The sequence below is a fragment of the Pollicipes pollicipes genome, unplaced genomic scaffold, assembly GCF_011947565.3.
Source record: "Pollicipes pollicipes isolate AB1234 unplaced genomic scaffold, Ppol_2.1 Scaffold_4002;HRSCAF=4701_pilon_pilon_pilon, whole genome shotgun sequence".
Classification (NCBI taxonomy): Eukaryota; Metazoa; Arthropoda; class Thecostraca; order Pollicipedomorpha; family Pollicipedidae; genus Pollicipes; species Pollicipes pollicipes.
Window position 1 is genome coordinate 37,997,999 of NW_023596420.1, and position 15,763 is coordinate 38,013,761.

The following is a 15,763-nucleotide window of genomic DNA, read 5'->3' on the forward strand; positions in this document are numbered from 1 at the left end:
CGCGGAGCGGGGAAGGGGTCATAGGGCGGAGGGGAGGGACGCACGAAGTCACGGGAGCCCGGACACCTTGGTCGCCTGCCGTCTGACTGTTGCTGCGCCGGAATTATTCATGCTGCACTCAGCGTCAGCGGCCGACACAAACCCCTTCGATTTGGTTTACGTCCGGGGGCGTGATTGACCGCGAAATCGTCAAGTGACGCGCCGTCGGCCTGCCAGCGGCCGGGGCGCGAGCAGCGGCCACTGGCTCGGCGGAGTTCTCCCGGACGACCTCCGCCGCGCCCGGCGCTGGCTCGCCATTGATGAGGAATCCGATTGCTGGATGTGACTTTGATCGGCACAGCATGGCCCATCGCAGTACAAATTGCATTTTGATTGAGGAAAATCGATGGATGCCTCGTCGTCTCGATGTGGAACCGTTCTGACCAGCTGTGCTGGCTGAAGGTGGAGACGCTGCTGAGCTCCGAACAAGTCCAAACGTGCATCCAGATGTTAGAATGTCACACGTGGAACGCACGTTCAGCGCACCAACCTGCCACGCTATCTGCTTCCGGTAAGTCCCGTAACTAGCAATCGCCGCCGGCTTTATCCGATTTGCGGAGCTCTGACTCTGAACGGAGGCGCCAACTGAATGCCCTCAGAGCGCGTTCCACAGAGCGTCGCCCGTCCGTCACGTGGCCGGGCCTTGGTCGGCAGGGCGGCCGGCGCCGCGTGTCACGTGGTTCCGCGACGAGCGGCTGCTGGACGCCTCGTGGCGGTCGGACGGCCGCGGCCAGGTCACGAACGTGCTGCGCCTGCCGCCGCTGAGCCGACACGACCTGCACGCCCGGCTGGTCTGCGCCGCAGCCAACAGCAACGTCAGCTTGCCGGCCGTCAACGACGTGGTTCTCGAGATGAACTGTGAGTGCGAGATGAGGCAAACGCAGCGGTGTTCTCAACGCGAGTGATCTGACTGAGAATGCGCGATGTGATGGCCGAGCACGTATGCAAAGACGCGACCAATCAACCTACTGACCCATTGCCAAAGGACAATTGAGCCTGCACCCCGCACGTACGCAACAGCTGATCTTTGTCATGCGGGGAAATACGGAAGAACGGTCAGAGTGTACAAAATCAGTACAGTAGAAAATGACGTCAGGAAAAGAGGCAGATGATGGGCGTGCGACGACCATAGTCAGTAACCTGACGTCATCTGCTATATTGAAGGCTGAGTATCGTCACTACCTGGCTTTAACGTGATCTCATTCTTGAAAATGTCGAAAAACCATGACTGTTCTGAATCCCATCATTCAGATGCATAGTCTGCTACACGCGTAACCCGCTATTTTTTTGGATTGCTGATTTCGAACCTCTCACCGTAGTGACGCCATGCCGTGTTTATAACGAGATGCAGACGAAAAATTGTGACTGAATGCCTTGCCGGAACGTTGTCGTCCATGTTGTTACCGCAGGTGGTCACGCATGTTTTTTATGTGAAGTTAAATTGCATGAGAGTCCGTAGCGCTCCCCTGAGAGTCACGAGCAAATAACAAACTCATTTCTTAAGTAATCGTTTTGAGCACCCTCGTATTCCGCTGCTGAGCCCGGTTAGTATGGTATCCAGCCTTTCAAATGGGCACTTCAATTAGCATTGGGATCGGCCTCTATTCCGTGAGAGGCACCCACCTGCGAGGAGTTTGCATGTAACGGAACCACCAGACCGCAGTGTGAGTTTGGACGGGCCCCTCCAATCAGGGCTTCCCAGAGCATTAGGAACCCGATCCAATTCGACCAAATTAGGGTAATCATGCCTGAAGGAGTGAAAGCAAGCATAGGTGGCATAAGGCAAGCATAAGCAACGGCTCCAAACTTCTTCCGGGCGGCCGCCGGGTGGGACTGGGCCCATCGTTGCCCAGCGATATTGAAGTCGTCAAGGCAGCAGTTGACGCGTGACCTGTATTGATCCAGTTCACGTGCCACCTGCTGCATCGCTATAGCTCAGTGCGTTTATCTCCCTCGGTCTGGTGGCAATTCTTTCTCGTGAGAAAGCTGGAAATCCTTGCACATCCTGATGTACGGCAAAACAGCACCTCGTGCGACAGGCAATACGAAGAAAAATGTGTTTTTGCGTGTTGAGAAGGCGCCGCCGGCCGTGGTTGCAGTTCGGCCACTGAGCGTGGAGATCCTGGGCTCGCCGCGGACCTCCATGTCCGCCGGCAAGACGTACGACCTCGTCTGCCGCACGTTCGGGTCGAGGCCGGCAGCCAACCTCACCTGGTGGATCGACGACAGACGCATCACAGGAGCCAAACAGGCGGTGAGCTCAGCCTCGGCGTGCTGTGATTGGGTGCGCGCGTGACGGCGGGACCGCACGGCTTCTGTCATGTGATTTCCCGCAGTAGCAAACAGCCACTTGACGTCGTGAACGTCGAAGGAAGCGGCGCTGAGTCGGCGCAAGTGGGCGTGTGGACCAGCGGAGGCCAGTCGGCGGGCTTTGTGTAATGCATATTTATCCGTACTGCGCCGTGCATGAAAATGTCATGGCTGACGATTTATGGTTATACGCCCTTGGAGGATTGTTTCGAGGCACGTTACCGAGCTCAGGCGAATGAAGTGGAGCGCGGACCGCAGGGGCGGTGGCGTGAACCTAAATACGAGGCCGCGTGCTTAAGGGAGCACACAAATATTCCATGTCAGGTTGCTGGACGAATGCTGCCTACGAACGGACACGGACAGTTCGCAGACTGAGTGCCACAATGTGAGCCTCGCTTTTTCTGCAAAACACGTTCCACTATTGCGCTCATTGAAGCAGAAGTTTCATAGGCATTGCTTCATCTCGCTCCGTTCGACTGGGTCGAAACAAGTCTGATTATGCAAATTGCCGCTTGTGTAGTCTGAAAAAGGTGTCTGGCATTTTGGCACACCGGCCGGTCCCTGGCTGGCGCCGGTGATATTCCAGAGATCACTGCGTTTCCCTTTTTCTTTCCCTTTCCTTTTTCCTTCCACGAGAGTGACCAAGAGCGGCGCGACTTCCAGTAGACCGTGGCAGGTGTCCTCTGCGCGAATCGCCTGTGAAAAGTCCGCCGGGAGGTGCCTCGTGTAAAAAGCTAGAGGTTTTTCAGAAGTTTGGTCATGTCTGGCATTTCAGGTGCATTAGCTCGGAATGGGCTAATTGAAGGCGATACGGTAGATATTTCCATGCTGATTTCATATTCGTGGGGTTTGAGCAAAGTGGGGCAAAGTTTTTACCGAAACTTCGTACAGCAGAAAAAACTCTACTATCTGCGTCCATTTCCAATAATGTTGTGGAAACCTCAATCGGTGCAAGCAGCCCGACAGCTTTGTGGTCAACCGTACCTTTTGCCATTCTGTGTGAAGAGAGATTTCGATGAAATGTTTTACGAATGTTAACAGCTGCGTTCTGGCTAAAGTTCCTCTACTTTTCCACCGGTGAATGATAAACATAAAAAGGTTCGGGAAACTAACGCTGATTTCCGTCAGCACAATTAGGACTATTGTGCTTCCCGATGGTGTACACAAAAGGCCTGCGGGAAAGCATAGATCTTTAAGCCCTGTGGCTCCCTGATGAGACACCTCCAGCATTGCCTTTTATGGGAGATATATCCAAACATGCATGCAAAAATAATCGATCTTATTGCCTTTCGATCCCTCAAGTAGCACCATCGATTTGGACAATGAAATGCAATTGATTGATCATGGGGTTTGCTTCGCAAAACGGCTGGCTCTCTCTTATGGAAAATGCCTCCAGCCTTGAGCTTTATAATGTAGAATCATGATAATCATCGAGGCGATTGTCGCCGCACCAGAGTCTAACACCAAGAGCGACGGATATCACGGACATTTCCATCGTCCCTGCATACCTATGCCATCATACAACAGACGATTAGGAAAAACACGCAGTCATTTTCAAATGCATTTGAAATGCCTTGTAAAAGTTGTGTTTATGTTAATCATTAAATTTATGTTAATTTATTATATTTATGTCAATATTGGCTTCGACGGGCTCCCCATCAGCGCCGAGCTCTTCGGCCCCTTGACCGAACCGCGACCCGGTGGCCGGTTCTGTGACCCCGTGACCGACCCGCGACCCGGTGGCTGGTTCTGTTGGATTCTGGGGGTTCTGTCTGCTGGTTCGGCGTCCGGCACCGCTGGGCCGTGACCGCGGCCTGCACCCGCCGGCAGGAGTCTGGCGGCGGCAACATCACGAGCAGCACGCTGCCGCTGCAGCCGCGCGCAGAGGACAACGGTCGCCAGCTCGTGTGCCGAGCCGAGAACAGTCAGGTGGCCGGCGGCTCGCTAGAGCACCGCCGGCAGCTGGCTGTCAGATGTGAGTGCCGTTCCGGAGTGCCCGCCGCCCGCGCTCGGCCTTCCCCCGCCGTCCGCTCTGAATGCGGCCGCTTATCGGTGGCCAGCCGCCGTGAGTGTTCCGCCGGCTGCTGTGAGTGCCTCGCCGGCTGCTGTGAGTGTCCCGCCGCCTGCTGTGAGTGTCCCGCCGCCTGCTGTGAGTGCCCCGCCGTCTGCTGTGAGCACTCCCCTCCCGCTGAGCATCACACCGCCTGCTGTGAGTGTGCCGCCGCCTGCTGTGAGTGCCCCGCCACCTGCTGAGATTACTCCCCTCCAGCTGAATATCCCGCCGCCTGCTGTGAGTACTCCCCTTCCGCTGAGTATCCAGATGGCTGCTGTGAGTGTCCCACCTCCTGCTGTGAGTGCCTCGCCGCTCGCTGTGAGCACTCTCCTCCCGCTGAGTGCCCTGCCGCAATCTCTACCCACGTCGAGGTCGCCCCACCGTTCCAATAGCGGAGTGAGGTGGGCCTACCCCAGACTCATTCGCCCCGGTCCGTCATAAAGGCTCGCGGGATATCCCAATGTACCAGGCAATGTGCCAGTCGCCGGTTTGACCGCACGTGATAGTCATGCGGTATCGTGTTTCTCAGCTATCGGCACCTATCCTATCGGCACCTATCAGCTATCGGCAGTCGCCGCATTCATTCCATAAAGATCGACCTCTAGATATTGCACGATGCATGCCAGCACCATTCTCGGGTGATGAACGCGACATCCGATACGCTTTTAAATGTCCACGATGTGAGTTACCGTCATTACGGTACGTTGGACCATGCGCTCGTAAAACGGGAACGTTGGTTTTGATCCTGGAAGTCTTCTCAGGGCAGCTTGTCTATGGAGTTTAAAGTGTCAGTGAGAATGTCAGCAACCGCCAAATCTGTCACAACGTCTCCGAAAAACGATCGCCCGCAACTAAATTATCGCACATAGTTTGACGCGACACACACGCGACTTCACGCGTCCAAAGCATTACCCCTGATTTCACTGCACCTAACGGAGGGGGTCAACATACCACAGCGTCTATCGGTGTGTCCCCAGTCGCTCCGATGGTGACGCTGAAACTTGGCTACGCACTGAACCCGGACGACATCAAGGAGGGCGCCGACATCTACTTCGACTGCACGATCCACGCCAACCCTCCGGTCTACAGCGTGATCTGGTACCACGACGTAAGTACCGCTCTGCACCACCAGTACCGCGAGTACCGCCCTGGCCAGCTCGGCGGCTCGTCGACGGCCATCACACGGCTGGGCTGTGTGAGCACTCAGTACGGACAAAGGCAGGGATGTTGAGGCCTGCTCGTCATCGATTCCCTCGTCTGTGCGGTATTCATGGACTTGGCCTCAGTATCACTGTCGTGTGGTTTCAATCAGGCTGTATACGCCTGGGCAGGTCGTTGCACTCGCATGTCAGGCCACAATTGCTGGGAGAGTGATGCACGTGTGCTTGCCCATAAAAAACGCATTCATTTTCGACGACATGCTACTGCTTTTTGACGACGATTCCATATCAGCGACTTCAGCTTCCATATCAGCGCCTTCAGCTTTTGCAGCGTCAGGCATTTGCTAAAGGTTTGGTGCTCTGGCGTTCGGCGAAACATATGGATGCCCTACCCACCTGTTTAGACCGGTTATTTCCGGCCGCGCGATCGCGCGTCGCCGCAGTAGCGTTCTGCTCACGAGTAAACGAGTCCATGGCCTCCAAGTCTTTTTCACGCCACTATTGTTGAATAGGGACCTAATTTGGTACCGAACATGTTATGCCCGGAAACTAGGATAACAATTAGGACAGGATAAATTAGTAAAACTAGGATTCAGTCCCAACGTTTGTCGCCAGGTGTGGCAAAACAGCAAAAAGTTAAACGCCTACTCACCATTTTGCGTTTGTCTTTTTGTTCCGATGGTATGAACTCATTACGAACCGCAACTGAGAGATGAGGAATAAGCATAGATGACGAAAGAACACGCTTAAGGAATAAATTTTACCGGCTTATTTTAAAGGCTTGATCACAATGCACGCGTTCCCGTCTGTTTACACTACTTTTCGTGTACTTCAGATTTGGTTCAAAGGAAGTCCCTGCCCAATAATCTAGCGTGAGAAGGCCTGTTTTGTTCGCTTTGCGGCACTAGCTGCGTCATTGCGCCACTAACTCACCGGAACCGCACGTGGAGCGCGCGTGGTCTGAGTACGCGACGATTAGGCTCAGGCTCGCTGGTACAAACATCATTAGCGGTCCTCCAAGCGACAACGGTGTGCCGTAATAATGTCTAATTAAAGGGGACGCGAAATTTGTGAGACGAATCAAGCGCGTTATGCTTTCGCCGTTGCAGCGGAATTTTGCCGAGGTGGCTTATGGACATGCTTGCGGATGCAGCACGGCTCCAAATTATGCTTTAACTTCACTTCTTATTGCGTTCTGGTCATGCACGAGACTCGCTGTTGGTTAGAATAAGATAATATATTTTGTCTACTCACAGAGCAATTGCCTCACTGCACAGTGTGGCAGTGCTTTTTATGTGTTTTGTGCTCGTTGTATTTGCTGATCATTTATCATTACCTCAGCTGTTGGTTCAATCATTCTTGCATGACGTATGGATTGCGAGGTTAATGTGGGGTCAATATCGTGGACTCTATCTGCGGACTGAGCTCCCCGAAGACCGCATTCCAGCTGAACGTGCCAAATCACTGGACTCAACAACTCGAGTAGCTTACTGACCGACTCGCTGTAGCCCGCTGACCGTTCTGCCCGCTCGCTCGGCTGCCTCGCTGGCTGCCGCCGACTCGCCAGCCTGCCTGGGTCCGCCGGGCGGTCACCTGTGACCCGTGACCTGTGACCTGTGACCACCCCAGGGCGCGCCGCTGGAACCCAGCGCCGGGGCGGGCGCGGCTGACCGCGTCAGCATCAGCGAACGCAGCCTGGTGGTGCGCAACGTCAGCAGCAGGGCGGCCGGCGCCTACGTCTGCAAGGCCTCCAACCCGGAGGGCGACGGCGCCAGCCGGCCCGTCCTGCTCAGCGTCAAGTGTGAGTGTCGGCCCCCTGTTGGGACGGTTGTGCGTGTCGGCTCCCTCTCGGGGTCAGGTGTGAGTGCCGGCCCCCCTTGGGTTTGAGTGTGGGTATCTGCCCCCTCTCGGGGTCAGGTGTGAGTGTCGGCCCCCCTTGGGTTTAAGTGTGGGTATCTGCTCCCTCTCGGGGTCAGGTATGAGTGTCAGCCCCCTGTTGGGACGGTTGTGCGTGTCGGCTCCCTCTCGGGGTCAGGTGTGAGTGTCGGCCCCCCTTGGGTTTAAGTGTGGGTATCTGTCCCCTCTCGGGGTCAGGTGTGTGTCGGTCCTCTCTCAGGATGTGCGTATCAGACCCTTCTCAGGGTCAAGTGTGAGTGTCGGCCTTCTCTCGGGGTCAGGTATGAGTGTCGGCCCCCTCCCAGCGTCCAGTGTGTATCGGCTCCCTCGACGTCAGCCTGATCGGGTCGGGCCTCGAAATGCCAAGCATCCACCTCATCCCCACGTGGAGACGGCATGTCCCCTTGGGCGCGATGGGTATGAGCGTGCTGAACCTGCCGTAGATCTCTTTTATTTCTGATTGGTGTCACACTGACGTTGTCTGGTGCATGGAGATGGACGGCGCATTTTTAAGCATATGGTATGTTCGTGGGCTGTCAAAGGTATCCTCCTCGATTGTCGAGCAGATACTGTCGATGCGTAAGGCCGCATGCTTTCCCCGGAGCGCGGAAGAGAACAGCGCTCAGGACACTGGGCGTCGGGATCAGCGGGTACCGCGGCATTCTTACTATGCAGGACAGGGCATTCTTATCTTGCTGGCTTCACCGCCCGCATGCTGATGTGAATAGGTGGTCACCATCGGTCATGCGCGTGGCATGACCGATGACCGATGACATGACCGATGACGACCACCCATTGACGCTACCCATCGGTGCCGACCGGTGGCTACAGCCTCGCCAAGGCGGAGGTGCCTCGCCTGACAACGCCCCGCGCGGCGTGCCGACACGTCCTCATGTCAAGGCCGGGGCCGCCCCCTTGGACACCTGCTGACCACGCATCGATCGGCTGATTACCCCCTGATGGCCTTCTGCCCGGGCGCCGCGAGTGGGTTGTCTGCCGATGATAGTCGGGTTGTGTGGCGCGGATAGCGATTGCAGCTGACGCGCCCTTAAAGCCTGACGCCTGACTGACGGTCGTATGTTTCTCCCGATTGAGCCCTCCGCGATTAAAGCTTTCGGCGAAGTTGTCGGAGAGATTTTGTCACCCACCTGTCTTATCCGCCTCAGAACACGCTTTTTGTGTCCACATCGGGTTGTGATCTTTGCCCAGCTTCCCACAATGTGCGGTGGACTTTCCGGCCGTTGCTTACTGATCTGCCCCCGGTTATCTCATGTTGATTGCCATTTTGGCGGTGAGCAAATTGCTTCTCCTTTCGACAGTCATGTACATCTCCCCCAACTGCATGTTTTATAGGTCACGTAATGCCTACTTGTAACATTAAAATAACGCATATTTGTCTAGGGTGCTTTAGAACAAAATGGAAACACACTTAGTACCTAAGTACTGCTTGAAAACATATTTGCCCTTTTCACAATGTTGCGGCATCAGCCTACCAACCACTGACCACGACTGACCTTGTCTGGCCTATCTGACCTAGTCTGAGCCCCCAGACCTCATCACCCGTCTGATCTTGCTTAATTCTGTATGACCTCGCCTGACACAGTCTACATAACCTGGCCCATTTGACCTCGTCTGACCTCTTTTTACCTTATTTGGCTTCGCCTGATCTCGTCTGGTCACGTGTGCTACCGCCGGACCTTACCTGACGGCGTGTGACCCTACCTGTCACTCCCTGATCTTGTCTGACCACGTCTGACCGCGTTTGACCCCGGATAACCTCATCTGCCCTCGTCTGATCTTACTTGACATATTATGACCTCATCTGACTACGTTTGATCCCGGCTAACCTCATCTGCCCTCGTCTGATCTTACCTGACACATTATGACCCCATCTGACCTCGTCTGACCCCGCGGCGCCGGCAGACGCGCCCGTCTGCGTGCAAGGCCAGAAGAGGCGGTACGGCGCGGCCCGCCACGAAGCCGTCCAGGTCACATGTCAAGTGGACGCCAACCCGCCGGTCGTCACCTACAAATGGCAGTTCAACAACTCCGTGGAGATCGTCGAGCTGGCCTACTCTCAGGTCAGTCGGGTCCCCAAGGTCACCCGAGTCGTCTCGGGTCGGCTGCGGGAACTCCACGTGCTCGTGCAAACTTATGGTGACAGGGCAGAAACGCCCGTGGAATTATACATTGCGCGTTGCTGCAGAACTTTGCCGAAAGTCACAGAATGCCATTAGCTTGGCACCGGAGGGACTGCCCTGTCAAACAACCTCTCTCGACCAGCGGACGACTGTTGCGTAGGTCAGACATGCGCCTGACATCTTGGACTCCCGCACCCTTGACACGATGGCCCCGTTGCGGCTGCCACGTCGCCGCCGGCGCCGGCGGATCACCGGGTGGTAACGCCGCCGGGCGGCTGACCTCAGGTGACTTCCCGGGGCCTGGAGAGCCGGGCCACGTACATACCGAAGACGGAGCGCGACTATGGCACGCTGCTCTGCCGGGCCGATAACGAGATCGGCCGCATGGTGCTGCCGTGCGCCTTCCAGCTGGTGGCCGCCGGTCAGTGCTCATCGGGCCCGCCGGAAGGGGGGTGTTCTCATCTGCGGCCATGCATTCCGCGTAGCTCAATGTAGTCACGTGCTCGTGCTTCTCGCAGAATGTACCGGACGTGGACATGAATGATTAAATAACTATGCAACTGGCGTTTCCCTTGATAAGCCGCAAGTGACCCGTGCAGCGACGGTGGCAGTGGCCGCGGCTGCTGCACCGCTGCCGACGGTGACAGCCCCGCCGTCCGCCCGCACGGACCGTTGTGAGAGCGTCCCATCCCCCTCCCCCCCCCCTCCCTCCCGTAGGCCGACCGGACCCGCTCCGGAACTGCAGCGTCATCAACCAGACGTCCGACTCGCTGGAGGTGGAGTGCGCGGCCGGCTTCGACGGCGGTCTGCCGCAGTACTTTGTGGCCGAGCTGTACGACGTGGCGGGCCGGCGGCTGGTGCGCAACCTCACGCGCCCCTTCCCCGACTTCGCGGTGCTGGAGCTGCCGCCGGGGCTGGAGCTGCGGCTCGAGCTGTACGCGGCCAACAGTCGCGGACGCAGCCGAGCCGTCACACTCGAGGGATTCACGCTCAAGATGCCCGAGAAGCGCACCTCCAAAGGCGCCGGTACGTGGCGGGGCAGGCGGAGCGAGAGTCCTGAGAGGACGGTCCGGACGGAACAGCTCGCCCCCTTCTGTTGCTTGCGACTTCGCCGGGAGTGCGCGGCCGCAGGTATACTGTGCCGCATGGCTTTTGGGCTGACGCGGCTTCAGTAGGCGAATCAGCCAGCGTAGGCTCGCGCTGAGTCACGGCAGTTCAACCAATCGCAGTCTTTAACGGAGCAAACATATTGGTGGCACTTGTGCGCATGCGCAAGCTGATTCGTACTCACTCGTTGCGATTTTGCACAACTGATGGCGATTTGCACACAGTCTTCGGTCTATTGCATGCGTGTACAAATCCATCCTGCCGTGTTGTTTGATGAGTTTGACCGACGAAACGTGACCTCCTTTTCACCTTCTCTGTCATTCTGCTCTGACGGAACGGTCTCCCTCCAACTCTTCGGCATGGCTCATTGACCTGAACCTCTGACCCACGTCGACCGTGGTTACCTGACCTTTTGACCCACGGCGGCCGTGCTGACCTGACCCTCTGACCCGCGGCGTCCGTGCTGACCTGCCCCTGCCGTGCTGACCTGAACCCTGACCGTCGGCCGTGGTCGGCAGGCGCGCCGCCGGAGCAGCCGTTCTCGGTGACGCCGATCCTGGGCGTGCTGATCGGTCTGGTCGCCTCCCTCATCATCATCGCCATCGGCGCCGTCGCCTGCATCAGGAACAACAGGTCAGGCCAGCAGTGGCGGCCAGCCGCAGTGGGAAAATGCGGTCGCGAACGGCGCCCGGTGCGTGGTGATGTAGCCTTTGATTTGTACTTCTTTTGCCTCGTATACCCTGACTTGCTCTCAATACGAGCGGTGCAAACAAAACGCCGGTATCAACGAAGTTGTAACGATGTTTATTTGGCAGGGCGCGAGTTGCACACCCTTCCATTTGAGATGCCACTTAGTTTTCCAGACGCGGCGGTAGCAGTCGTCGCTTCTGTCAGTTTTGCGCCGGCTGTAAATGCTCGATTGCATCCCCACGGCGCGGCGTTGGCCGGCGGCCCGTCCAGCCGCCTGACGTCAACCTCTCCCGCCTGCGCAGCGGCCGGTCACGGAAGCCGGCCACCCACACGGACCTGGCGGCGCCTTCCGTGCCGGGCAAGGGCGGCGCCGAGCCGGGCCCCCCGCCGGGCCGGGCCGCGACCCAGCCCCCCGCCAAGGGCTGCGACCCGGACGACCCCAACCCGGACGTGGTGCCCAGCCGACACGGTGAGACGGCGCTGCTGCGGGTGGCGGCGCCGCCCCGCACCGGCCGCGGGGCTCAGCTGCGGGTCATGAGGGGTCTCATCGGGAGCAGAACCGTGCCGGTACTTTTTTGTGCATTTTGTCATCGGTTTTGCGTTGCGACCACCAGGGATTTTTAAGGTGAGGAGTGAAGTAGCATTATTGTCGCAACAGAAGGAGCAGCAGTAAGGTTAAATCGGCTTCGTTCGTTTCAACGACTCTGTCATTTCCATTCCCAAAACTTGGTCTGCTCAGCTTGTTCCGTTGGTCTGAACATGGCGAGAGAAATTCACGACCTCTGCCGTCTTGGAGTCTTTGAACTTCTTAGTCAGCTCCTGGTCATTTGCGCAGTAAGCATAAAAGTGGCAATATCTTTCCTGATATTGTTCATTTGGATGTCTTTATGGCATATTAATTTAGCCCCGCTAACTATGCAAAGCCTGCACCATGACTTCGAAAACCGACGGTCGACAGAAACTTAACCAGCTTGCGTTGTGCCTTCATACACCGTCACCATATGCTGAAGTGTATTAGCTCTGCCTTGCTATACTGTGATCACCCGTCGTTATATTATGAGAACAAACGTCTTACAACCAACGATTCACCGAGTTGCTCTGCAAAAGTACGCACTTCACACCGATGGTATTTGCATTGCAATTTCGAACCACTGAGCAACCAACGCCAGCCTGTTACCAAAGCAAGTAAGCGCGCGAGCAAATGGTTTACCATCGCGTACCACAAAGATAGCCGCATATCGTTATCACCGGCGTCGGCTGTTCCCACCGCGTGTCGCGAGCGGGTCCCGTCCCATGACGCCTGGCACAGACGGATCATCGCGCCCGCCGACGATCCCCGGCCTGTTCGGCTCTGGCTAACGCCGCCGCTGATTGGACGGCGCGGACTGACTGGCTCGCTCGCGGCGCAGTGGTGCCAGATGCGGCGCTCTGCATGTGGCAGCCGCAGCGCCGCCGCGCCACCGACTGCGATGCGCGACGCGAAAGCCGCCGACCGCTTCGATGAAAGTAGCAGCCGCCGAGGACCAATCCGCTAAACGGAACAGCCGTGTGAAGTGTTTATACGAAGTGATGTGTTTGCGCTGCGTCAATGGCGCATTGGAGGCATTTGGAAGGAGAGGAGCCCACTTCCAGGAGTGGAAGACGTCTGGGTTGTGTGGTCTGCCGCGTGTGCAGTGCAATCGTTGCGTGGTGCGCTCTAACCCCATCCGCGGCAGCGGTGTGACGGGACTGAACCGGTGCCTCGCGACTTTGTGCTGACCTTGAGACGTGCCTGTCCGCAGATCCTGAATGTGAAGTGACTGAGGGGACGCTCATGTTAAACCACCTCGCGGGAGAGATGAAGAGAAATAACGTGTCGTCTCCCGACTATCCCGCAACAAAGCAAATCAAGTCAAAATTGTACCAGGTTAGTAAAAAAATGTTCCCACAATTTCGTTTTTATACACTGCTGAGTTGATTTTGGTGATTGTGGATTGAAGATTTTGCGGATTTTGGTTTTGGCGGGTTGCGCGAATTATGTCATGTATGCGGCACGTTTAGGACAGCTGAATGACTAAGATTATCTTGACCGGTCAAGAACCATCTCGCTTAGCACAAAAATATTCCGCCATGCAGACGACTTCCGAAACTGTCATGCCTTGTGTGCCGAACAAACCACCGTCACACGAGCCTCGTTACGAAGTGCCCCAGCCGCTGCACCGATACAACCGTCGCCGCGCCACCCACCGCGCCCGCCTCCCGTCGGCAGGACGACGGCATCCAGTACGCCGAGCTGACGCTGCCCCGCGCGGGTCAGGCGGGCAAGGTGACCCGGGGTCGCGACCCCGACGCGAGCGTCATCTACGCGTCCATAGACCACCGGCGGGGCGGCGGTCCGGCGCGGGACACAGTGGTGCGCGCGCCGCTCCTCAACAACGACCAGGAGAGTGTGGTGTGATGCCAGCCGGCCGCCCCCCCCCCCCTCCCCTCTTCCGGCCCCGCCCGCCGCCGTGACGTTGGCACGCGGTGAGGCGAGTAGCGGCGGGTCGTGACGCCGCCGGCGCCGGGCACGCGAGTGTTGCTGCTGGCGTGATGACGTCACAAAGGCGAAGCGCAGTGGCCGGGGAGGGCGGACGGATTGCTGGTGCCAAGCCTGCTGCTACGGACGTGAGGAAGTGGAGCGGGCCTGATCTGCTGCTTTCGGAACACGCTCCTTAGGTGGGGGACGTTAGGTCCCAATCGTCCCGTCGAATCAAATTTGAACGGTCTTTAATCTCGTGCCACCGTAATTGTCTACTTCTAGCGAGGGCGTTTTTGTTAAACGCAGACCAAAGCATGCGATACGGATGCCCCACTCGCCGTCCTGTTTCACACGCACACACAGATCGGCGGATGTCCCGTTTCACACGCACACACAGATCGGCGGGTGTCCTGTTTCACACGCACACACAAATCGGCGGGTTTCCCGTTTCACGCGCACACACAGATCGGTGGGTTTCCCGCTTCACATGCACACACAAATCGGCGGGTTTCCCGTTTCACGCGCACACACAGATCGGTGGGTTTCCCGCTTCACATGCACACACAGATCGGCGGGTTTCCTGTTTCACATGCACACGCAGATCGGTGGGCTTCCTGTTTCACGCGCTCACGCAACCGGAGCACAAACCACCAAGACGGTGTAACACAAGAACAAAGACCACCAGGCCGATGGAGCGCAAGAACACACACCACCAGGACGGTGGAACACAGGAAAAACTGCCTACAGGTGCAGTCTTGCCCTGAGCCGCGGGTAGCTGAAGACATGACACTCCGACATAATGGCACCAGCCATCGCGAACATTGTCCGATTCTCCAAATAGGTGTGTTGGTTTCATTCTTGCCCATCTTACCTCTGTTCTCATCTGATGTTTCAACACCTGGGGCTGGTGTTGAAACCAGTGTTGATGACAGCATTTAGAAGTTTGGGGGAGGAACACTGAACTTCTTGCAGTCAGGTTTGCTAGTCATTTCGCTTTTTGTGGTTGGAGAGGCTCGGAATGGAGAAGACATCGATTTTCTTCGATTACTGTGTTACTCACACCGTCCAACCTACCATTGCTGCCATACCATACACGATTTTAGTTACCTACATACCACTGCAGATGCGTGTGAAAAGCAGTCTGGATGTTTTTCATTTACTCGCGTTTAGTTTCGTTCACGTGGCAAAAGGCCTTCACAAATACACTAATTAGAAGTGAAGTAAATCCAGTGTCTAAATTAGTCCATGACATGTGAACTAACCTTGAAAAAGAAACTGCATCACGAGGCATTACCGTGGACCGATGTGCTGCCGAGTGTTTCAGCGTGATATTGAGCTGGATTTACCTGTAACTTGCATCAAGTATATTGATATTGCTGGAAGCGTGTGGTCGTTCCCATAGGTGATGATGACGTAAGCGTCGTTGCATCGGTGTCAGTGTCCATACGCTCGCGACAGGCCTGGAGGCTCATATATCTCAGTGTCGTCCAGATATGCTGTGAATGTCTGTCTCTGCTGCCTGTCATCATCATGTTTTGTGTCGGCGGAATGGAAAGGTGTCGGGTCCGGCCAGCCAGCGCCGGCTGTAGCTTGCCGTCGCTGCAGCTGCCGTGCATTCCATCCGCGTCTTCCCGTGGTGCAGCTGCGTGCGTGTGCTTTTGTGCTATTTTGTATTGTAATATACTATCCACGAAGTTTGTCGCGTCGTATTTGTAACTACGCCGAGTGCTCACCTGACGGCCGCCTATGATGTACACGGGCGCCTCCCGCTCCACACCTGACGACCGCCTATGATGTACACGGGCGCCTCCCGCTCCACACCTGACGACCGCCTATGATGTACACGGGCGCCTCCCGCTCCACACCT

The 15,763-nt window shown here is 56.6% G+C and overlaps 1 protein-coding gene across 1 annotated transcript; it reads left to right on the forward strand.

Moving 5' to 3' along the window:
* The first annotated feature begins 762 nt into the window (after positions 1–762).
* LOC119094456 (nephrin) lies at positions 763–13,833 on the forward strand. The gene is made up of 12 exons (XM_037217513.1): positions 763–897; positions 2,139–2,293; positions 4,180–4,324; positions 5,380–5,510; positions 7,192–7,363; positions 9,382–9,539; positions 9,885–10,020; positions 10,317–10,625; positions 11,225–11,339; positions 11,699–11,865; positions 13,178–13,302; positions 13,645–13,833. Exons 1-12 carry the CDS (start codon positions 891–893, stop codon positions 13,831–13,833), a joined length of 1,809 nt encoding a protein of 602 aa, XP_037073408.1. The 5' UTR covers positions 763–890.
* Positions 13,834–15,763: the final 1,930 nt, after the last annotated feature.